The sequence below is a fragment of the Micropterus dolomieu genome, linkage group LG05, assembly GCF_021292245.1.
Source record: "Micropterus dolomieu isolate WLL.071019.BEF.003 ecotype Adirondacks linkage group LG05, ASM2129224v1, whole genome shotgun sequence".
In the NCBI taxonomy this organism is placed as follows: Eukaryota; Metazoa; Chordata; class Actinopteri; order Centrarchiformes; family Centrarchidae; genus Micropterus; species Micropterus dolomieu.
In genome coordinates this window covers 5568448-5593422 of record NC_060154.1, presented here as the reverse complement: position 1 = coordinate 5593422, position 24975 = coordinate 5568448, and the positions used below count along the sequence as shown (strand labels likewise).

At 39.2% G+C, this 24975-nt stretch overlaps 1 protein-coding gene across 1 annotated transcript; it reads right to left on the bottom strand.

Annotated features, from left to right (window-relative positions):
• Positions 1–99: 99 nt before the first annotated feature.
• Positions 100–18312, bottom strand: LOC123971257 (receptor-type tyrosine-protein phosphatase beta-like). Its single transcript, XM_046049974.1, has 20 exons — positions 18295–18312; positions 18026–18167; positions 17306–17563; positions 16339–16599; positions 12762–13022; positions 11462–11713; positions 10884–11144; positions 10492–10776; positions 9894–10187; positions 9475–9735; positions 8509–8766; positions 7502–7768; positions 6967–7224; positions 5481–5741; positions 4544–4810; positions 3709–3972; positions 2085–2342; positions 1695–1958; positions 1232–1492; positions 100–467 (listed from the first exon to the last, which is right to left on the bottom strand). The coding sequence occupies exons 1-20, from the start codon at positions 18310–18312 to the stop codon at positions 100–102; spliced, it is 5019 nt and encodes a 1672-aa protein (XP_045905930.1).
• Between the last annotated feature and the right edge of the window lie 6663 nt (positions 18313–24975).

The window sequence follows — 24975 nt, the reverse complement described above, 5'->3', positions numbered from 1 at the left end:
CGATTAAGAGACAGATTCTGGTTATGTTGTTCAAAGAGCCAGTAAAATATTACGGACTACACCATTATGATGCTGTAAAGCCCTTCAATTTTGTACCCATCAGATCATATGTCTGCTTTTCTCACTTTGCAGAGACCCAAAGCAGTATCTTTTAACAGTGATAGCTGTGTCACTGTTAATCAGTTGACCTGCTTTTGTTTTATCACCTGTGGTGGCGTTGATGGACTTGCTGACCAAACTGACGCAGGTGGTACTGCGAGCCACCACTGTTATGGTGTAGTCCTGCCCACACTCCAGGTTAAGGAAATTACAGTTGGTGTCAGTGGTATTGCATTCAGCGTTGTAGCCCAGATTGCCCCGAGCATAAACAGTATAAGCTGTGGCACCATGTGCTGGGTCCCATGTAACCACAGTGATGCCTGTCTGGCAGTCCACTTGTGCTGTGAGGTGGGTGGGAACACACGGAGCTGGTGGAGAGAGAGAGATGGAGATATGTGGCAGAGTCACTCTCAGTTTAGTCTTGTAAATTGCAAATTTTTATTTCACAGCTTTAATACGATTGGTGCAAAGTAACTAAACACATTCATGAGCCGCTTATCAAATGAGATGTCCTGTTACAGATGAAATTATGCAATAGTTTTAGTTGCCATCAGCTACAACATGAAAATGCTATATACACATAAATGCATCAGTAAATATTAAAATGAAAATAATTATGTTCATATGAAAACTCCATGATGCTTCTGTACATCTACTTTAAATGCAGGAATTTTAATTGTTATGGGATGTTTTTATTTTATTGTATTGCTGCTTTTACCTAAGTTAAGATTCTAAATAATTCTTCAACCACTGCTAAGTTCTTAGTTCTGACTGAACACGATCTTTATAATTGCATTAATATGCAATAACTTGTGCAGATAATTGGTTTACCAACCAATCTTAGAAACATGGAAGACTTCTTTCCATTATAAATGTTAATTTAGTAGTTATTTACTAGTATAACACTTGGATCGTAATGGTTCTGAAAATGTAGTGCTGAAACATTTGAAATGTTTCATAGGTCATATCACTTAGCACACATAAAATACATGACATAACATTTGCTCTTACAGCTGGAGACCATTTCAGAAATAAAAACAAAGAGATTAATGCCATATAATGCTGATACTTTGTGTTCTAAGATACTAGCTGTACATTAATCTTTTTAAATTATTTGCTCAATTATTAGCACCTGTGTTGAGCCTTTCTGCAACAGCTGGATTACTGTTGCATGTATTCGTGTAGCCGACCACACTGATAACATAGCTCTCCCCGCAGGTCAGCTGGTCGAAGGTGCAGTTGGAGCTGCTGGAGTTGCAGGTGGTGATCACTCCTCTGCTGTCCACTGCCGACACCACCTGGTTCTGGTCTGGCCCTGAGTTTCTCCAGGTAACTAAGGCTTTGTTAGTGCTGCACTTCAGATTCACCAACACGCTTTCTGGTTTACACGGGGCTGAGGATGAAGAAGTGGATAAATAGGAGAGGTGGGGTGTAAGAATAATTCATCTATTCAACTATTTACAACTGACAACTATTTGTTGTACAACAACTCATAATAGTGGTCATATGCACATGCAGCAGTAAGCTTATGTCCTATTAGTTTCTATTCAATTTAATATAACTGTAATTCAAGGAAAAATTTGAAATTTTGCTACCTGACTGCACAAAGTAGTCGGAGCCTTTAATGGTGCCGCAGTCAACTGATGATGTAGTCACGACGATGCTGTAGGTGAGGCCACATTTTAGGTTCTGGATGATGCCGCTTGTGCTACTGGAGTTACAGGTTGCTCGGGTGTTGTCACTACCAACGGCAATCGCAGTGTAAGAGTCAAGGTTACTGATGCTCCCCCTCCACTGCACAGCAAAGGAGTTGTTTTTGCAGTCCACGTCTGCTACCACTCTGTCAGGCAGACAGGGAGCTGTGGGAAAGGGAAAGAGGGGACAGTGACTGATGGAGTCATTGACTGGTTTTGAGCTTAAAAAAACAAAAGGAAACAGTGAAAGTGCAACTCAGACATCTGCAAGGAGAAGCAGGTGTCACTTACCTGAGGCAAAAGTTAAGGAGGCTTCCTTGCTACTGTTGCATGTCGCACTGGAAGCAACCACGACAGCCGAGTACTGCTTTCCACAATCCAGCTTCACTGAGCAGGTTGTTGTGTTGGAGGAACAGAAAACTACATGACCCTGGGTACTTGTCACTGTAGCCGTGTAGGAGATGGCATGGAAACTAGGGGCCCAAGTCAGATTTCCCAAGTTGGTGCCACAGTCGGCTTTCACAGTCAGGCTGGTTGGAGGACAAGGAGCTGGCAGGAAAGAGATTTACACCCAAATCAGTTTGTGTTCCTCAGAGAAATACACCAAACTGCATTGCAGATCAAGCTGGCAGTGAAAATTATACAAGACAGGAGTGTAAAAAGATAATATTTAGTTATCTTAGAGTAAGTTCGTCAGCTGTAGACACAAACAAAGACTGTAAAGAATGTTATTCATTTTTATTTAATGGACAGTGAGATGGGAGTTTAATATCCATCCATCCATCTTCAACAGCTAATCCAGGGTCAGTTCACAGGATATAGTTTAATGTAATTCATTAAATAAAAATTCACATGCACATCTTTAATAAATGCACTCGTCATTTACTCTAAAGAGAGGCAGCAACATTCAGATTCCACTATATCACATGAAAAAGACCAATTATATCAGCAGGTCTATTATAAAATAATATGTCAGTAGATTTACCACATTTGCAATGTTTGTTGATAAATTGAGGTCAGCACTGATAAGCGCAATGTTTTTTTGTTAGTAAGCAAAGCAAAATGTTTTTTTTCATTATCATGAAAAATTATCAGTGAAACAACATTTCATTGAAACAAGTACAAATTAATCAAAACCACAGCCATAGCAGACTAATTCTGATCATGCAATATCTTTAAATGTGACTGTTTAAATTAAATGAATACTTTTAGCTTTTTCATACCTTTGTTTGTAGACCATCATGTAGGGAGATCAAATGTATAGATAATATAACCCAGCAAGCACCAAGTGGGATTTCAATGTTGATTTCCATTTCTAAAATTGGTGACCTTTTTTTCTTTTCTTTTTTCAGCTAAAATGTGGTACATCAACGTGTCACAAAACAGAATTTCTTTAAAAATGTTTTATTATTAAACACATGGCTTTCCCTCAGGAGACTGTGGTTTGGGTCCTGTCTGAGGCATGTTTTTATACTTTATATACTTATACTTGAATTTTATCATCTAAGAAAGTGGATGTGGTTTCCTAATAAGGCCTCAAAGTGACGGCTATTATTTGCACATTTTAGAGGAAACTTTCACTTTTGAACCTATTTTGAACGTCTTTTCCCCGGTGAACACTGGACTCTGACTAGAGCAAGAAAATTATTTCTGTATATGACCATATAACAGAAAAATATTTGCCGTATTGATGTAAATATCACACAAGAAGGACTCTTGACATATTGCCTTGGCCTAACATTTTTCACTATTTTCTGATGTTTTATAGCTCAAATGATCAATATATGAATTGAGAAAATAATAATTTGATGAATCAATAATGAAAATAATCATCAATTGCTGCCCTAGACACCACATTGGAGAAATGCATAATCACTGATTGCTGAATACAACCAACACATATCCAGATATTAACCTGTTTCTGTTTGTATAGGGGTGCTGAAGACGCTGGTGCACTCAGTGTCCCTGGCGGCGACTGTCAGCGTGTACAGCTGGCCACACTTCAGCCCGGTGAGCACATGGGACGTGTGGGTTGTGGAGTAGTTGGCACTCGTCCCACTATCTTTTTGAGACTGGACGAAGTAGTTAACACCTCTTTCTGGACTTGGGTCCCAGCTTACTGTGATGTTATTGTCCGTGCAAGATGTCACTCCAGTCACCCTGGTCGGAGGGCAGATGACTGAGAGGGAGAGGGAGATGAAGAGAGAGACATTTTGAAAATGTTGTCAAATTAACCAATTTAAGTACAGATTTTTGCTAATTAAAAAATGACACTAATTCATATGATTATTTTGTGACACTTCTTGTGGAGAGTTCAGAACCACTTTCATGTCTGTGTAGGAAGCATTGAGCTGGAGTGGTTAGCTTAGCTTAGCATAAAGACAGGAAACAAGGGGAACCAGCTAGCCTTTTCACATTCTGTGACTGTGAAGATTGTCAGTCATCTAGGTCATAATTATCCAAGGTGAGTTAAAATCAAGGGCATCTTCAACCAAGTCCAGTTGCCCTTGATTTTCCTCACCTTTGATTGAAAAAACATGTTAATTAGTGAGCTTTAGAGGTGTTAGTAAGTGCATTTTTGAACTTTGGACAGAGCTAGGCTACCTGTTTCTACTGCTTCCAGTCTTTTTGCTATTCTAGACTAATCACCTTATGTCTCCAGGCATGACAGTGGTATCAATCTTCTCATCTAACTCTTAGCAAGAAAGCGAAAAAGTATTCCTTTAATACCAACATATACATTTTCTGACCTGACTTGAACGTAAAAGGCTGGCTTGGATTGCTCCAGCAGCCCCTGTCTATGGTGACCACAGTGACTGCAGATGTCTCGCCACAGTGGAGGTCTGTTAGGGAGCAGCTTGTTCCATTGGAGGTGCAGGTGTGGTTATGTTCATCCAAAGCAGAAGGTACTGCTGTGGCCACATAGTGATCTGCTTGTAGGGCAGCATTCCAGGTCACATAGGCCACGTTAGCAGAACACTGAAGGGACACATTAACATTGGTGGGAGGGCAGGGGCCTGGAAGAAAGAGGAGAAAGTTGTGTGATTAAAGCATGTGGCAAAAACACATTTAATATTTAATAATTAAAAACAAATAAGAACTATGATAACCTATAAAGATAATGAAGTCTATGAAGATTCTCAGTCATCCAGGTCATAGTTATCCAACGAAGGTTAAAATGAAGGGCAACTGGACTTGGTTGAAGATACTGGAAGACGTTTCGTCCCTTAAATGAAGGGCAACTGGACTTGGTTGAAGATACTGGAAGACGTTTCGTCCCTCATCCAAAGGGACGAAACGTCTTCCAGTATCTTCAACCAAGTCCAGTTGCCCTTCATTTTAACCTTCGTTGGATAAAGATAATGAACAAAATCAACACCAATACACACATTATAAGAAGTGAAATTAGCTATTAAGATCCAATTGTCAAGAGTCTTTTTGGAGCCAGGGTCCAGCGGCATCTAGAGTAACTGCTTAAACATTCAGTATTATTGATGATCCCAGGACAAAAAATGGAGCACATGCTTTATTTTCTTTATTATAGTCTTTTGCATTAATAAAATGACAGTGTTAAAACATGTACAGTATTTTTTTTATGTAATAATATTAGTTTCATCTATTGAGGACAAAGCTGATGTACATATTATGACGAAGTTTGTGTAAGCGCTTTCTTAATGTCCACCTTACCTGCAATGTAAGTGTATGGGGAGCTGGTGTAGCCGGTGCAGGTAGTAGAGAGGGGGGTGACAGTGATCCAGTAGGTCTGGGCGCAGTGCATGTTGGGTAGGTGACAATTTGTGTCAGATGTCGTGCATTGTTTGACATCACCATCCCTGCCGTTCGCCATCACTTTGTAGGTAACTGCACCAGGACTGCCTTGCCAGCTCACCGCCGCCGTATTGTTGCGGCAAAGCAGGGAGGCACTGACATTCCAAGGAGCACAGGGGGCTGGTGGAAAAATACCATTCAGTTTTTATGTGAAAGCATGAATGTTCTCTTGCACCTTATTCTATTTTTATTAAACATTTGCCTACTGTATTTTTCTGTTATAACTAGGAAGGCCTCTGATTGAAGCTACTATATCTGTCCCCTTTGGAGTCTAATTTCTCTGATGAAAATATATCAAAATCCAGTCCTATCCACATATCATTAAACACATAAACTTTGTAAAATGTAAAGTTTTTTGAAGGAGCTAAAAAATTGCCTTGTCCTGATTACCTTAGATTTCTGCTGTTATAGACATACAAGTAAATATACATTGCACATGTATTACCTGATCAGGACAATGGTTGTTTCCCTTCATTTTACATGACTAGAAACCAAACATTTAGGTAGAGTCTAGTTTAAGCTAATAGCTGCACCTTAGCCATTAGCTAAAGCAAAGTAAAATAACTAATTTATTACCTTGTTTGATGGATTTATTGATGATTAATCTGTATAACTACATTTCCAGATTAATCAAAATGTTAACCAATTTGGAGTCAACAAAATGGACCATACAAGTGGTTGTGCTGGTTTTAACCCACATTTTATAAAGAACTACAGCTAATCATTTTGCAAACAATGCTACGGTTCCCAGTACAGACACCCTTGGCTTCTATTAATTTCCATATTGTACGAAAAGTGTTTAGCAGAGTCTAAAACCTTTGAATAGTGTTGGTTGTCACAGTGTTATCAAGTCTGAAATACTTTTTGTTAAAGTAACATTATTGTTATGACTTAACTGTTTACCCCATTATACACAACACAAGCAAAGATTTAAACAGACTTCAAATTTAGTTTAGTTTGGAAATACATGGAAATCAAAGGATGCCTTTAAGGGATAGTTCAGGATTGTAAGACTGTATAAGATACTTGTCCACAGTCAATGTATTACCTGCAGTAGATGGCAGTCAGTGAGTGTCCAGTTTGGAGAAACAGAGACCTGTACCAGTACAGAAGCTAAGGGAGGTACTGCTGTGGACAGGGTCAGCATATTTTCAGTGCTTTCCTTGCCTCCAGACATTTATCTTTCTAGAGGGCGCAGCTAAGTTGCACTTATGAGGTAGTACCTCATACAGCAGCAATTCAAAAAGCCTCAACTTTCCCTTGAAATGTTTTGTTAAGTAACTTGAAAAGCTAGTCTTCACCCATATCCAAACACTTGTAGATGCCCCAGTTCCCACTCTGTTACCTGTCTGTATTTGTGTTACACCAGGCACACTGCTGTTACAGTTGTCAGCCACCGCTATTACTTTCACATTGTACGTGTGACCACAGAGCAATGAGGACAGGGAGCAGTCGGTCTGGCTGGTGCTGCAAGAGACCGTGTGGTCTGCAGATTGAACTTGGGCGTAGAAGCTCTTTCTTCCCAAAGTCTCATCCCAGCTCAGTAAGGCGATAGAGGTCGTACAAGAGTATGTGGACACCACGTTTGCAGGGGTACAGGGAGCTGTATGAGAGAGGAGTACAGTCAGTTCCTGAACACCTAATCTCTTACGACCCCTCCAACATAAAACAGATCCAAAGATGGTCCCAACCCAGATGATGAGAAACTATATGTACAGTATATCATTAAATTAATACCTATGATACATATCCTCAGCATAGTAGACAACATACAGAATAATTATAGTGCACCAAAAAGACATACAGCAAATATGTTGGCATAACATGCATCTTTTGCATGTAACAGCCTTAACACAAATATAGTAGAAATTATAATTTACCTGTGACAACCTGAAAAGTAGAACTGGGTTTGCTCAGACACTGGACTCCTTTTGCAACAACCTGGACAGTGTAGGTTTGTCCACATTTTAGTTTATTAAGAACACAGCTATGTCCGTTGGTGGAGGAGTTGCAGTACGTTGTATCTCCCAGGCTGGAGGCTGCATTGACAGTGACACTCAAGGCATCCTTGTCCTCAATCCAGGTGACCAGGGCGTTGTTGGAGCCACAGTCCAGGGAGTGGCTCTGGATCACTGGAGCACAGGGGGCTGGGCAGAGGATGATCACACATTATGAATTTCTCTTTCAGAGCAATGATTCCCAACCAAGACTACTTGTACTTTCCGAGGTTTGTCTGCAGTTGCTTCGGGATATTGTAGAAAGAGTGTGGAGGAATAGCGCCACTAATTTGAAATGGAAATTACAGTTTAAATTTCAAAAAGCATGTGTTGAGAAAACTGAAACTAGTTAGCAGGCAAGCAGAGGAGTTGGATAGAAGTGATGGATAAATCATTACATTAAATTACATTACATTAGAAGGCTAAAGTAAGAGATAAACTTTTGAAAACATTAAATTAGAAGACTAAAGTTAGAAATAAACATTTGAAAACATTAAATTAGAAGACTAAAGTTAAAGATAAACATTTGAAAACATTAAATTAGAGGGCGAAAGTAAGAGATAAACTTTTGATCCTTTAAATTAGAAGGCTAGGAGATCAACAGTGAAAGTAAGTATATAAATGAATAAACCATGAACCATATTATTATTGTTTAAATTAATTCCATTTTTCATGTCTGGTCAAAATATTTTGAGAATAATGAGGGGACATCAGTATTTCTAAAATCATGGCTCAGCCCTGCACAAAAGCCCCATCTTCTCACAGGTGAACTCGCTGATAATTTTCAGTGTCCTGCTGGAGGCACTGATTGCACTGAAAAGCGTTCACAATAATCTGCTTCCAAGTAAAACAAGTTAATATAGTCTATTAACTCTCACTGTTTTTTTTACCTGTCGTTACATTGGTTTTGGCGAGTATGGAGTTGTTGCAGTTCCCGTCCCGCGCTTGTACAGTCACAGTGTAGTCCTCCCCACACTGCAGCTGGGTCAGCTTACAGGAAGTGCCGGTGGAGTTACAGGTGTCAACGAGCCCGTTGGCCTCAGCAAAGACTGTGTAATAGTTTGCTCCAGCACTGGCCCCCCAACTTACCGTCACCACACCAGAGAGGCAGTTCAGGGCAGCGGACACATTTGTAGGGTCACAGGGTGCTACAGATGGGAGGAGCAAATGAGCATCATGACTATATTTATGACTTGAAAGTTTAATTTTAAATTTATGGAATTTAACTGTTAACCTGCGAGTATACTTTGACAGTTCTGGTCTCACTGCAGCATCATCTCTATTTTGTCAGCTGTACTTAGACTCCACTGAGCTGAATGCAATGCAAACATATAATTGAGCAATTTAATGATGAAAAGGGGATTCAAATTATTAGGGAGGGTGACTGTTAAAAAATAGTAAAATAAAAATGAAAATAATAGGGGCATTAAGTAAATATTTGTCAGAGCAACGGAGTTGCAAATGTTTAAAAAACTTTTTTGCTGTTGGGCTGAGAATCCCACAAAAAGAGCAAAACCAACAATGTTAGTCCATACTTTCTGACTTCCCAGCTCTGTTTGTGGCATTTTGATCCAAGCCCATCGGTTCCTACTGAAGATGTAAAAACTAACTTCTCATTTTTGAAAAGAGCTAAGTAATATCCTAAAATAGCTGGGCACTATCATTTACAGCAAACATTACTAGGGAGTATTTTAAACAGTGGATTAATACACTTGTGAGTATGTGCAGCAGCAGCAGGATGATGTACGTGTACAAAATAAAGGATATCACCAGCCTTAAGCTTTAAAGTTCATGTTCTTTAAGGATAGCATATACCCAAAATAAAAATTGTGACAAAAACATTTTTAGGCATTTACCAGTTCTTGCTGAGATCATGGCACTCTCTGAGCTGTTACACCTGTTGTTAGTGGCCACCACACTGAACATATACGTCTGAGCACACTGCAGGTCAGTGAAAAGGCATCTTTGATCAGCTGTAAGGCAGGAAGAAGAGAAACCTCCCGATCTCCACAATGTGGAGATGTAGGATTCTGCCCCGGCAGCTGCATCCCAGGACGCCTGCAACGTGTTAGTGGAACACTTCATAACGCCTTTGACGTTCAGAGGAACACAAGGAACTGAGAGAGAAATGATGTTGGTGGTAAAGAGGCACATGAGGGGGGAGGAAAAAGCAGAGAACCATTTTACTATCAAGTGAGATCAAGTCATTTACTTTGCTGCATTTTCTTTATTTACATATGGCATACTGCTCTGTTGGGTCAACCGACAAACTTACCAGAATTAACTATTTCCCAGGCATCGATGAATCCTTCACATGTGCTACTGATGGCTTTGACGGAAACATTGTACTGCTGTCCACATTGTAAATTAGTTATTGTACAACTTGAGCTTTGTGTCGTGCAGCGAAGTATAGTTCCATCTGTAGCCAATGCGGTGACATTGTAGTTCACTGAGTAGTAAATGACTGGACACATCTTGCAGACTTGCCTCAACACGGGCATCCAGCTGACGGTCAGTGTGTTGTTGCTACAGTTCAGGGTTCTGAGCACACTCCCAACAGGACATGGAGCTAAAACAAGGGGCAAAGAGTAAGACTCAGTAATATTTGGAGCTCTAGAACGGCTACTAAACTTATCTTTTGGTGATACTGCTTTGTTAACTACTGTTGTGGATTTGGGTAGAGGAGGAAAAGGGTGTTTTTGGACTCAGGGAGAAGCAAAGGGAGAAGATAAAAACAGTATAAGCAAGGAACATGAAGAGCTACTGTTAGGTAACGCTAGAGACAGAAGTGAAAAAAAAAAGATTAGTACAAAAGTGTTTAGGAAGGGAGTGAGAAGAAATAGGTAGAAAGCAGATATGCTATTTCCTCTCACCAGTTGTCTGAATGACCGCCTCGCTGTCAGGACTTTGACAGGTGCCATCTGAGGCTGACACAGTGAAGGCGTAGAGACTGCCACAGAGCAGACCATTCAATTGACAACCTAGGTTTGTTCCCGCGTCACAGGTCACAGTGTGTCCTTCACGCGGGTATGAACGTCGGTCTATGCTCACTGCCTTGCCAAAATAGGACACTGCATTGGGGCTCCTGCTCCAGGTTAACATGGCAGACTCATTGGCACAGTTCACTGAAACATTGAGCTGAGAGGGAGGACAGGGCACTGCAGGGGAAGGACACAGAACAGATGGATGGTATAAGTTGAACTGTGAGAGGATATAAATATTGACAAAACACTTAAACACTGATTGATTTACTGCTTGTCTTTACCTGTCTGTAGTATGCTTATAGAGCTCTCATTGCTGGTGCAGTTGCTGTCCTTGGCAGTCACTGATACATTGTAAACCTGGCTGCACATTAAGCCCTCCAACCTGCATGATGTCCCGTTGGAAGAGCACAGCAATAAACGGCCATCTTTATCCTTTGCAGATGCACTGTAATATAAGGCGCCACGGCTTGCTTGCCAAGTCACTTGTACAAAACTCTGGTCACAGGTTTTATTCACCACCACGTTAGTGGGCACACACGGTGCTGAGGGAAAGAGAAGCTCAGATCAGCTCAGAACATTTTAAGGAACAATCTTCAAATTAGATTATTAAAAAGCAACACAAGTCTACACATCTGGGAGGGGTTGCTTGTTCTTACTTTACAAATGAAGCAAAGATGTTGTTTTTATATAACAATGAAGTGTGAGGTATAAACACATTACCAAAGCTGCCTTGCTTACATCTCAATAGACATCTTCACTATACTAAGTCTGTATACTTTAATAGATTGATTTTGTATAGGACAAATACCTCATGTATTTTTAAGACTAAACAACAATATTTGTCACAGTGCTCGCTTACTTTGCCTGACAGGCAACACTGAGGGTCGACTGACACAGGTGCCATTGAAGGACATCACTTTCAGTGTGTAATTAAGTCCACACTCCAGTGTGTTGATCCTTAACTCAGGCTTTGTAGTGTTATAAGACATTTGCTTGTAGCCGTTTGAGATAACAGTTATGTAGCCTTCTGCATCACCCGATGCGTTCCAGCCGAGAGTCAGTGCTTGTGACTGACAGTCTAAGTTAGCTTTCACGTTGGGCCCACAAGGAACTGGACAGAGAAAAGAGAGAAGGGTGAAGGCTGGCATCTAAAAATTAGTTGATTACCAAGGTTATGAAAAAAAAAAACACTGAAATGTATGTATTGTTAACATAATTTTGTTTTCATATCTCTCAGATCTCTCAGACCTTCTACATGCAAGTTAATCTAGACACCTGTGTTTAGGAAAAAGGAAAAGCAGAGATTTGAATGTCTCGATACTAATATACAGGCAATTAATGGATCTTTCCTGCTAGTTGGGCAAATGATGCAAAGTTTGGCATCTTAACCCTGCATTAATTGATATTTATGGCCACTTGTGGTCAGCACAACATCAGTTGACATGGAAAACATGTTGCCTATTTACACACCCAGCTAGCATGGAGAGCATAGTATTCATTTAAAGTGATGTCTCTGGTCCAATTGTCACACCCCTTCTAGCTCTGATCTAACTCCTGAGTGACAGATCTGGCTTTTTAGTGGTTTATCAGATCTGTGTGTTTTTACTGGGATCAACGCTGATGAGCGCAAAAACTTTGAGCTGAGGGGAACTGCAGAGTCGTTGATATAAAAATAAAATTAAAACGGCAATTGAGCTGAATAGCTGGTAGTTAAATTACAATAAACTAACCAACCAGTGGTGGAATTTCACCTTTCACCAATAGTGTAACACTCAAAGGGGCCATTTTTGCAGCATCATGACTACTTAACTTAAGTGATTATTTAAATGCAGGTTTGTAATCAATTTTGTTTTAAATACTTTGCAGCAAACCTTTGAGAAATTCAAACTTTTTAAGATTTGGGTTTAGTATGAATGAAATCCAAGCCAAGTGACACTAGCTCTATGCTACTGTCACTAAAGTAAAGGATTTGAATCTTTCACCTCTGGAACCAACACAATTAATTTGTGGGTTTTGGTTTTCCCCTGGGAGCAGTTAACTTGTTTACAGGCCATAGCCTAAATTATGTATGTTGTTTTTAGCTGCTTAACATTTTCAGTGACATGGTTGAAGTTTTAATGTACACACAAATCACATGTTTTGAGCAAACCTGTTCCTACCAGACTTCATGTTGATGGCCTTAGAGGGCATGCTGGGGCAGACCCCATCGTGGTAGTAGACAGTGACAGTGTAGAGCTGTCCACATTTAAGGTCAGGGATCCTGCAGCTAGTATTTGTGGAGCTGCAGCTAAGGAGTACTTGATCTTCATTCACAATTGTAGCGGTGTAGGAGTTAATGCTCTGCTGGCCACGCCACGAAATCAAAGCCTCATTGGCTGTACAGTCCAGGGAGGCAGTAACCTGATCCGGTGGGCAAGCAGCTGAAATGAAGCAAACAGACAGTTGTGTAGCAGATTGAAAAAAGACATTTTGAAATGAAACACTGAAACAGAATTTAATTATGAAAATCAGCAGCTTAAAGGTGCCATTTTATACTAATTTTCAGGTTCATACTTGTATTTAGGGTTTCTACTAGACAATGTTTACCTGCTTTACAAAAACTATACTATATATGTCTTGCTTCAGCACCTCTTTTCACCCTCTTTCTCAACACTCTGTTTTAGCTCATATCTCTTAAAGGCCCGCTTCCTGAAAGCCCACTTTGGTTCTGATTGGCGAAATTCCCAGAGCACAGCAGAAGGGCAGGAACTAGCTGCCACAACGATGAGGAGATAAGGCTGGCTATGCGAGTCTAGTCCTCCTACAAAAACACAACTTTAAAACTTTATCAACTGTTTTTTGTGAAACTAGAACAGATTTTATGGAGACAATAGCCGTGTTTCCATCTTTTTTTATGTCCATTTTGAAGCATCACAGAAAAATTTCATAAAAACAGCAAAAAAAAACCCAAAAACTTGCTTAATTTCGCTTAGAAGTTTTTATGCTTCCTTGAGGTGTTTTTTGCCTTTGTCGAAAAAAGAGTTAAACGGCAGATGACAATATTTTTGCGGAATAAGTTCTGCCGTAGCGAACATGTCAAGAACTGATCAGCTGTTTCCGCTATCGCTGTCTTGATCCATGTTCCTTAGGGCCATACAACTGGTTTTGGAAGTCGGTGCTCCGGGTATGTGTTGGCATAGGCTTAAATTTCATCTCACAGTAGGGGGGTCCAATAAGCATCAAATTTCTCAAGAGCAATTTCTGAAGGGGACAAATAATACAGCCAACAGGAAAGAGAGACTTGACCCCCCTGTGATTTCCGCCTATGTTTGGTGATTACAACAGAATCTTTGGACTGCTGGGGCCTGTACCACGAAGCAGGATTTCAGCTTATCCAGGTAACTTCGGGGTTAACCCTGGGTTTTCAGTACCACGAAGGAGGTTCACTTCTTACGGGGTAGATCTCCATGGTAACTTATGCTGAACGGCTAACCTGCTCCGAGCAGGTTATGTTCCAGATAAGAGATCAACTCTATGAAAACGCCGCCTACTGACCAATCAGCTCTCTTGGAAAATGACCATCAAATCACCATCAAATCACCATGTGTAGGAGATCCCACAAACTGTTTTAGCCAATAGGCTGCTTTATGTGTGCTGCGGTGATTCAGATAAACTCTTATAAGCTATAGCAATATCATCCTACAGAGGCTGATTAATAGACTTAGGCTATTGCTGCCAGGTTTTTACAGTAGGCTAAGCCTACTTACTGCTTTGAAATGTGTTTAATATTTTTTATTTGCTCCCAGTCCGTTTCATACAGCCTGTCGCAGCCGTTAAAATAAATGGGTTTTATTTTTCTTAAGTGAGGCTGAATATTATGAGCAGTTTGGTAGGGATATTAAAATACTAAATGTTAATATGAACGTAAGCTATCTATTGTAGGTTAGTATAGCTTTCTTATAGGCCTGCTACAGAGACTTTAGTCATGTTCCGTCCCACCTTTTGCGATGTGGGCGCAGGTAATGAGAGGAATTTTTAGTAAATGTTGAGATTCAGTCTTTCAACCACTATCTGAGCACAATTTATGGCATTAATAGATTTTTCGTTTTATTGCTTTAGGAAGTTAATTTAAAACAATGTTTGGAACAATTTTGAGTGTGTTAAATAATTTAATCTCATTTTTGTATTTTTGTATTTTTATAACCGGAGTTTTTCCTCCTCCGTTTAAAAAAAAAATCTCTGTCCACATGAAAACGCAAACACACTCTATCAAGCGCTGTCAAAAGCATGCCAAAACACCAGGCAGGATATGACCCTAACGTAAAGCCACATTGGCCAATTGTAAACAAAGCAGGCAGTGGCGCACTCTCTGACGTGGCAAGGCAAAACCCCCGGTTTTATGCTGCGTTCGTCATAGTCAGCAGTGTTTTAGGTGTTACTTCAAAGGATGGCAGTTTAACTGCAACAACTATATGTTACTAGTTAACTGTGTACCCCTTAGCTACATCAGTTGGTAACCCTCAAGTCAGTCAATGTTGTAGATTACACTTCCTAATGTGTTGGCATTTTTAACAATAACTTTATGAGAGTCTTTACTGTAGCGAGCTACCTAATAGGCCTAACATATTTCTACATCAATGTACACGCAGAACAGGTTTCACTATATGATCGAATGTATTATTTTAATTTAAATGCATGCAAATATACTTTTTGTTGCCTTTTAGTTTATGGTTTACCATTTTACAGCGTGTGCTTCCATGGGAGCTACCATTGTTTTGTGAAGTCAGGGTGCATATTTCTTCTCCGAGTTCACAAGTAGGAAATCCGACTTCAAGTGGCGTTCCAGGATAGTTTTTCTAATTGGAGAGCGGAAATTTCCGAGTTCCATGTTGCCTGTTATGCAGCATTACTGTCCACACAACAACACTGCAACCGCCCTTTCTGAAAATCCTCACCCTGGCAGGGGTTTTCAAAAATGTTCGGTTTCAGTGACCATTCCGTGTGGATGAACAGCCAAATCACACAACAACACTATGAAAATACCCGTGTTCGTATGGACAGGGCCTTAGAGCCAGCTGATAACAGCACCTTTGGTTGGCATGAACTAGTGGTTACTGTAGGGTTAGCAACAAGTAAAGCTATCTGTCAATCAGGAAACTTCATAAATCACAGAGTTGAAGCAGAGCAGCCAGAGGACATCAGAGGCAAAACCAGAAAATATTTACCTTTCCTCCATAACTGTAAAAGCACTTTCTGTGAGACAGGCTGAACAACCTCCAGCGCTAGCCTGATGAAATGACCACTTCTCTAGAACATCGACTGGTATATGTAAATTTTGAGGGCGTAAATATAAATAATCCCAGATTCTATGTCAGTCTAGGTGCTTGTTGTCATTCACCTTTTTTTCTGCGGTCTTTAACATGTGCGGGATTAACATAAAAAGAAGAAAACGGTGATTGAGACTCACAGTATGTCAGTTCCATGTACCCAACTCTTCTTATTCAACTATGCCAAGGTAAATACAGTTTTCCATTCTATGGCCCCTAAGATCTGATTGATGTTAAAAACAACTCCGTGCACTCTGTATAAAGACTTAACTGGTATTTAACTCAGAAGATGTATCTTAATAACAGCAATATATCCTTTGCCTATCCTATCCTTCAGATGAATAATGCATGTCACTCCCTCTCTCTTTTGTCAATTTTAAAGGACAACCCAGAAGACAACCCAGACAAAAAACAAGCAGCCTCACAGTACCTGTCTCTATGGCGACCATCTCGCTCTCAGAGCTGTTGCACACGAAGTTGGAGGCAATGACGTACGCAGTGTAGTTGGTGCTGCACTTCAAGCCCTCAATCTTACAGGACAAATCTATGGAGTTGCAGCTGTAAATGACACCATTGCTGTCCTTCGCCATGGCGACGTAGAAAATTGCACTGCCAGACATTGTCCAGGTCATTGTGATGGCATCGGCCCCACACTCCTTCACTGCTGATACGTTCTGAGCAGCGCATGGGACTAGAGGAGACAAGTCAAAATGAGAATAAATAACACCTTTAAACCCTTTCACAGTTGCAGGTGATCAGAGTTTAGGTTGCCAATCCACCCAACACTCACAATCACATCTTATGTATGCCTTAAATTTTCCATTGTCTTTAATAAGAAATAAAACTAGGGCTGCAGGATGAGGAGGTCATGTGGCATCTGATTGTCCTCCTGGATCCATATTCTTCATATAGCCTATGTTTTTAATCTATCTATAAATGTTGTCATCCTGATTTTCCATAATGTACAGTTACGTTCTATTCTGTACACGACTTCTATTGCATGTCTGTCCGTTCTGCGGGAGGGATGCCTCCTCTGTTACTCTTTCTAAGGTTTCCTCCATTTCTTCCCTGTTAAAAGTTTTTTTTAGGGAGTTTTTCCTTATCTGAAACAAGGATTTAAGTATAGAGGGTTTCATGTGCTGTACAGATAAATCTCATGAGGCAAATTTGTGATTTGTGACAGTGGGATATATGAAACTGACTTGACTAACACTGACAGGGAACATTGTTCTGCATACTGAGTACTTTTACTTTACAGTACCACCTTACCATTAATTAAGTAAGCTTTCGTATAGAAACATTTTTACTTGTTTTGGGTATTTTTATCCACTAAGGATTTATTTATTTGTTTACCATTGCTGATATTTAATACACAGGCACTAACAGCTTTTCCTTACCTGTCTCAGCGACAGGCCCCAGTGCCATTGGGCTGGTACACTGGTCGTCAAAGGCTTTAATGTAGATGGTCAAGAACTCTCCGCACTGGATGCCCTCTATAACGCAGCTGTTGGAGAGTGAGCTGCAGTTATAGTTTCCCTTGTTGCCGAAAGCCTCCACAGTGTAGCCTATAGCCCCCTCTGCAAGGTCCCACTTGCTGAGCAGAACATCTGAATTGCAGTTGGTTGAGGTTTGCAGATTCTGGGGGATACAGGGTGCTGGAGACATGCAAATGAATTTCAAGATTATGTTATTTTAATTTTTAATGATATTTTTTATTTGCAATTTTTAAACGACAAACTGAAAATTGCTAAACTAGAAAAGGTTGAAAAATCATTGTTGATTTGTAATAGGACAGACTATCCACGTCATAGTCAATGGTGATAGAAGGATTTTGATCAGATTTTCTTCGCAAGAGGGTGCTCACGACAGTCCCAGAGCTCAGTTTAGCTACTCACAGAGCAATCACTAATGTTTTAAACTGTGTTGTACAAAAGTTACAGCAACTTCAAATCATGGAAATTAAATTTCTATATGTATTACAACCCTTCATCTCTGGTTGCAAGTGTTTTCATTTAAAATTTTAAAAAGCAAAATTAGAACAAAATTTGACATGAAAGTGTTTTGTTACAGAAAAGTATGTTTGTATGTGTGTATCTGCAGAGATAATGTAGTCATACCTGTGCGAATGTCAACAGTAGAGCTAACCTGGCTACTGCACTGTCCAGTGATGGAGGAGACTGTGAAGCTATAACGTCGTCCACACACACAGCGTGTGAAATAACAGGAGTTCTCTTTAGTCAGGCACTCCTGGACCACTCCCTAGGTACAGAGAAAACACAAAATATTTCACTAAATTACAGACTGTAGTCATTACCTCTTTAAATGTATAGTTCAACGTTTTGGGAAATATGCTTATCTGCCTTCTTGCCAACAATTACATTCTCACTCTCACGAATGCTAACATGAAGCTAAAGCTAGCACACATTAGCTTAGCAAAATAGCTGAAAACATGGGGAAACAGCTTGTCTCTTTCCAAAGGATTACAGCAAATCTGCCCACCATGAGTTTGACAGGGGTGTCAGTAGGTGAATTTTTTTAAACCTTTAAACAGAGCCAGGTTAGCTATTCCCTTGTTTCCAGTCTTTATGCTAAACTAAGATATCTGGCTACAGCTTAATTTTTTATGTACAGATATGAGAGTGTTATCTATCTTCTCATTTAACTCTCAAGAAAGCAAATAAGTGTATTTCCCAGAACACATTTGTCTTTCTTAAAAAATAAATGTATCTGACATAAAAAAAAATGTTGCTGCAAATATGAGTCCAGAATACAATACCTGAGAGTCCACTGCCCTGGCCAGGTAGCGGTCTGTATTGTTTGTGTGGTCCCAGGAAAAGATGATGACTTCACTGGAACATTGTCGCAACAACTCCAGGTTCTTGGGAGCACAGGGAACTTAAAGGAAATAGATATTTATACATTACTTTAAACTGTCTAAACCAGTTTTCTAAATGTTGCCTTCACAATTAATCCCATCCACTTTGGATGGATGGATGTACGGACGGACACAAAGATGTATAGATAGATAGGGGTTACAAAGCAACATCAAAGGCAAGTGTCTCAAATCCCTTTTTAGGTTAAAACGCCCTGATACTGAAGATTACGCTCCAGTGTTGCTTTTCACTGTATGAGGTTTCAGGTTTAACACAAACACAGGCTCATTCTTAGCAGTCTGAACACAACACAATATGGGATATGGGATAGTAGCTCAATAGGAGACCCAGTTTTCAAAGACATTTGAACATGTGAGTTTATGAATCCTGACTGAAATGACCACAGTAATCCTTATCCTGAGGTAAAAACCTCAAATAGATTGAATGAGTGTTATCTTAAAATAAGAATTTAAAGTTGACAGAACAATTGTAAAGAACCAATTGATGTTCATAACATCTTATACCTCACAAAAAATATGTAATCTTTATCTTAAAATCCCTAACTTAAAAGTCCAATCTCCAATGTTATGTATAGTAACAGCATATTTAGCAATATAATTGTTTTCAATAACAATATAACAAATGTTCAATAAATAAAGGGACCGAAAAAAGCTTTTACATAATTTTACTCGTGCTTATTTGTTTTTATCATATTTTATCCTAAATATTTTCTACCTTAGATTTGTGAAGTGATCCACTGTTAGGCATCAAGTGTTGACCATAAAGAAGGGTTTAAACCATCAGATTTCTTCAACTTTCACTCATGGGCAAAAATCAGCCTTTAAACTCGAAAGTAATTTGCAAAGCAAATTGATAATTATCGTGATAATTACTAATATCGAAAGATGTGAAACTTTTTATTATCATAACATTTTTGGCCATATCATCCAGCCCTAGTTATCTTGAATCTAATTGTCAATTTGGTGCAACTTTAACGTCAGAATTGAAATTTGGATCACAAAACAAAATCATCTAAAAGCAACGCTGTTTCCTTTTGCTTGTGCCTTTAGGCTTTCGTTAAAAGGTCCTATGCCACCGGATTGAGTTATTTAATGTTTTCCCTTAAGTATTAAATGTCCGTATACTGAACATGTAACAATTATAGCTTTAGTGGTGCACAATGTGGCCCAGGGGTGGGGTTGCACAAACAATCTCGATGGGGTTCTCTAACAGAATAGAGTGATATGTGAGAGGAAAGGATTAACCGCCTCCACAAAATAGATGGATAGGGGAATAGAGGATGGAACGTTAAAAATATTGTAAAAATGTCAGAAATGTAACACGTAATGACACGAGGCCGTTCAGTCAGTTGATATGCACTGATGGGTTTTGGGTTTGGTTTAATTTTTTTTTTTTTGTCAAGTGTAATCTGCTGTCTTTATATATTTTAAGTACTTTGACCACATTTTCTGACACTTTTTGGTATTTTTCCTGTGTACCTTTAAACCTTGGTGAAGTGGAACAGAAACCATCAAAGTACTCTGTTTTACCGTCACTTTGGAATATGGGTTTTTAAGCTAAGTATTGTAATAATCAGATTTAGTCATTTAGTCACAGACTCATGAGTTAGGCACTGAAAAAAATGGCAAATTGGTTGACATTTTTCTCCTGATCATTCACTTGTGATTAGTACTTCCTACTGAAAAACACGCTGCTCATTTCCATTTGTATTTTACCTTTCCATAATATGCCAGTTGGTAAACAAAGATTATTCTATAATAATAAATGGAATGGTTTAAAAAATGTACAGTATGATTCAAGGGTACTGTAGATCATAGAACTGCTATGTAATTTAACCATCACTGCTCACAAAAACCCAATCAGCTATTGTACAGCAGAGGTTGAAACTTTGTCCAGAGGTCAGGGTTGTTGTGTGCCAAATTCATATTTAAAGTGGAGTTCCCCTTTAACAACTCATTTTACATTACATTTACATTTACTCATTTAGCTGACGCTTTTATCCAAAGCAACTTACAATTGCTATACATGTCAGAGGTCGCACGCCTCTGGAGCAACTAGGGGTTAAGTGTCTTGCTCAGGGACACAATGGTGGATGTCTCACAGAGGGAATCAAACCCAGGTCTCCCACACCAAAGGAAAACATCTTATCTATGCGCCATCACCACCCCGTTGTATTTTACATATGAAGTTCAGTTTAGTTGTAATAAGTAATTCTACACAGCAAGTGAAAATAGTTCTATAATATCTTCTGTAGCTCTGCAGGTGCTTTCCAACATCTAAGAAAATAATCCTGATGATGTCAGTAATTTCAGCACATAAAAGTTTGGTAAAATAATATCCAGCACATTATTTTTAAGTCCTCAACAAGCAGCTCAGAGTCTATCTTGAGATCAACTACTGAATTCTGGACTTGAAAGGACTTGAAAGGAGATTATTTGTTTTTTATTTCTGATAATTGTGTCTCACCAGTCTGAAAAGTGGTCGAGGTGGTGTTTATCATGTTCTTGCAGTTGCCTGACATGGGTATTACATGCACCACATATCTCTGGCCACAGCTCATTCCAGTGATCTGACAGCTGGTGCGCTGGCTGGTGCATGCCAGATTTGTGCCATTTTCACCCACCGCTGTGGCCATGTAGGAGTCGGCCCCAGGCACAGACGACCAACGCACTGTGGCAGACTGATTGGTGCAGGTGTAGTCCACAGAAACTGATGAAACTGGTGTCAGCGCTGCAAGTAACACAGTATATTAGAATATTATTTTTTTAATATATTTGGTATTTTATTTATGTGAGAAAACAATATGGCACAAAAAGACAGTAGGTTGACACTTTATATACATTTTATATCAGAAAATTTCCTTCAAGAAATATTGACAGGGTGATTGGTGACTCTACTTTGGTTTCCTATAAGAACTCTATCATGCATGGCCCATTGTCTACACAGATCCTGATTGAAAAGTTGCTTTTTGAGTAAAAGAGTTGATTTGTTCAAAACTATCACATTATCTCTAATAAAACTGACAATTTACTGTTTAATACACTGTAAAAAGACTAAAATAATCACCTCAGATTTGTTTTGTCTTAGGTTTATGTTTATGCGACAGCCTCAACAATAAGTAGGCTGCCAGGGCATTCAAATCCTTTCCTATCTGAGGATCATTTTCTGCATGTCTGAGAAAACGCATCAGAGAGAATAGCTACATCCTAATTACCATGTTACTGATATTGGTTTGGCTCTGTCAACTCACTGTAGGTGTTGTATGTGTAGTCTGTGGGCTCGCTCGGCACCAGGAACTTGCTGAATGAGGACACTGATATCAGATAGGTGGAACACGGGCGAATGCCTTGAACATCCAGCTTGGTGTCTGTGACGTTGTACACAGATGGCTGGCTGGTGGGTTTATTAATATCCCGTAAGACAACTTGGTATATCAGGACGTCCTTCACCGGCTGCCATGTCACCCTCGCTGTGTTCTCGCTGGTCTGTGTAGCTGTGACGCCCAATGGCGGCCCCACCACTACAGACAGATATAATGCGTGAGTTAGAGGAGATAAAACTCAATCTGATATTGTATAAAACTGAATTATTTGAAGTGAAAAAATTTTTATGTTAAACGGTCAGTTCACACACACATATATTTTTATTTACTCTAAGCAGTGTCTGGGCATGTAGAAAATGTTCAAATGTTTACATGCTTTATGTGCCGAGGATTTAAAATATCTTGTGTTACCCCCCAAGAAAATGGAGTTGAATGGAATTACTGCATTGTTTATGCATCCCAAGGAACATTGTACCTGTTGCTGATAATCCACATATCTTGCCATTTTTATGGAAACTATTTCTTCTTTAGATAGTAGCCCCAGTGAAAATTGTCAACAGTGAAAGTTGAAAATAATTTAGGTGACTACATGTAGTTTTTTTCAGCTATAAAACTTGATTCATTAAACAAAAAACACAATTGGCATTAGTAATAATAAAATCATGTGAATAATATATTTAAAAAACTTGACAGAATAGTATTTTCTCTTGGTCTATAATTATCCTCGTACATTAAGTGAATAAGCATGATTTTGAGGTTCTTTGCCGAACATCCACCTTTCTAAAACAGTTTTCTAGCCCCCTAAAATGACTGACACTGATCACTCACAGGTCGTGATGGTCCTCACTTTGCTTCTGCTTCCCATGCCGGCCTGGTTAACTGTGGAGACGTAGCAGTCATAGTTGGTGGAGGGTTGCAGGTTTCCAACCACAGCAGTGGTATTGGTGTAGGTCAGGTTGAGTGTTTGTCCGGTGGTCTGAGAGATCACCTGCAGGTAGTAGGACTTCGCTGAAGGTACCTCAGTCCATTTTAACATGACTGAAGTACTCGACATTACCTGGCCATATACTATCTGTGATGTGTCTGGGACTGGGAGGAAACAGTAGGGGAGAAAGCATTGTTTAGGATTCCACATAAATGTGTTAGGTCCGTGTGTAATGGCGTGTTTATACGCATAAAGATACTATCCTACTATACTAAATTACTACTATACTATCATTTGATCCAAAAAATTACTCATGACTTGTATAAATATGCTTTTGAAGTATGTGTAAATATGTCTGTTTTGCTTGATATATTATATTATATAAATGTATGTCACACCCTTGGGGGCCAATGACATGGAAATGCTTCCCAAACATAAATAACAATGATTCCAATCACTACCACATTTTAAGAGGTGTCATTCTACATCAATGTTGTATTAACTGTCTTCTTCTTTACCTGTGTTTGCTAAAACTGTGTCCATACACGCCACAAAGAAGAACTGAAAGGCTTTGAGAGTGACACTATAATTGGTTCCCGGTCGCAGACCATTGACATCTTTCTCTGTTGCAGTCGCTGGCAGGGTCACCACAACCGGTACAATGTTTGTATTGTTTGTTACCCGTAAGTCCAAAAAATAGTTTGTTGCCAAAGTAACTGTTTCCCATTTTATCAGAATTGATGAGGAGCCTGAGGACTTTGCAGACAAGATTTTGCAACCTGTAAGAATTGGAAGTAAACAATATCACAAATACACAAAACATTGCAAATGTTGTATATTATATATATACTAAGCACCATTCATTGTGATATTTTTAGCTTCCATTGTGAGTTAGAAATATTGATATTGATGAATATTGAAGATAATACTTATTTCTACAAAAAACTAAATATACCAGCACACATGTGGGGTCTAAAATAGTATTTACACTACATTTCCTGGTTTACTTACCTTCTGCACTATAAGGTATCTGTAAATAACAAAAACAATTTAATCAATAACATGGTATAAATATTTTAAAACTAAATGACTTCCATATTTATGGGTTTTACAGGTTTAAACATTAAAAATAATATTTACCTGAGTTAGAGATACCAATGCTAAATAAAAGCCCACGGCTCCCAACAATCCCATCTTTGACACTGAGTGCGGGATTACAAATAGTTTAGTATACAAGGGAGCCAAATACAAAAGGTGTTCTGGATTCTTTTGAACTTTAGCTCAGCATGTGTGGGAACCAATCAGTATTTCCCAAATGGGTACAGGCTGTCCCACCCACAGCCCCAGGCAGTCAGGAGGGAGGGATGGAGGGTTGGATGGAGGGATGAGAGTTTGGTGAATTTACCTGAAGTCATGGATGAAAGCAAGGTGCCTCTATCTATTTAAAATTTGTCGAGATGCAGTGTTGTATACGCTTTTATTTCCTCTCAGCTTGATTAATTATAACAGCTACTTCTATTGTCTTAACAAAAAATCTTTGAAACCACTACAGACTGTACAGAACTTATTTGCTAGGCTTTTAACAATAACCAACAGGTACAATCCATAGACAGTATATAAAAAGGTACAATCACATCACACCTGTTTTAAACTCTTTATATTCACTCCCTGTTTGTTTTAGGATTACTGATTACTTTTAAGGCTCTCCATTAACTGGCTCCAGATTATATTTTGGATCTTAAATTTATTTAAAGCTTTTGTGAAGTTTGATATCTTTGGGCCGGGGTTTTCTGTCTCTTCCCGAGTCCAGGCTGAATACTAAAGGTGTCAGTTTCTTCTTTTAGGTCTCATTTAAAAACTTACTTTTATTGGAAAAGCTTATCCTGATTTTATCTGAGCTGCCTGCTTATTTTAATGTTTTTATTC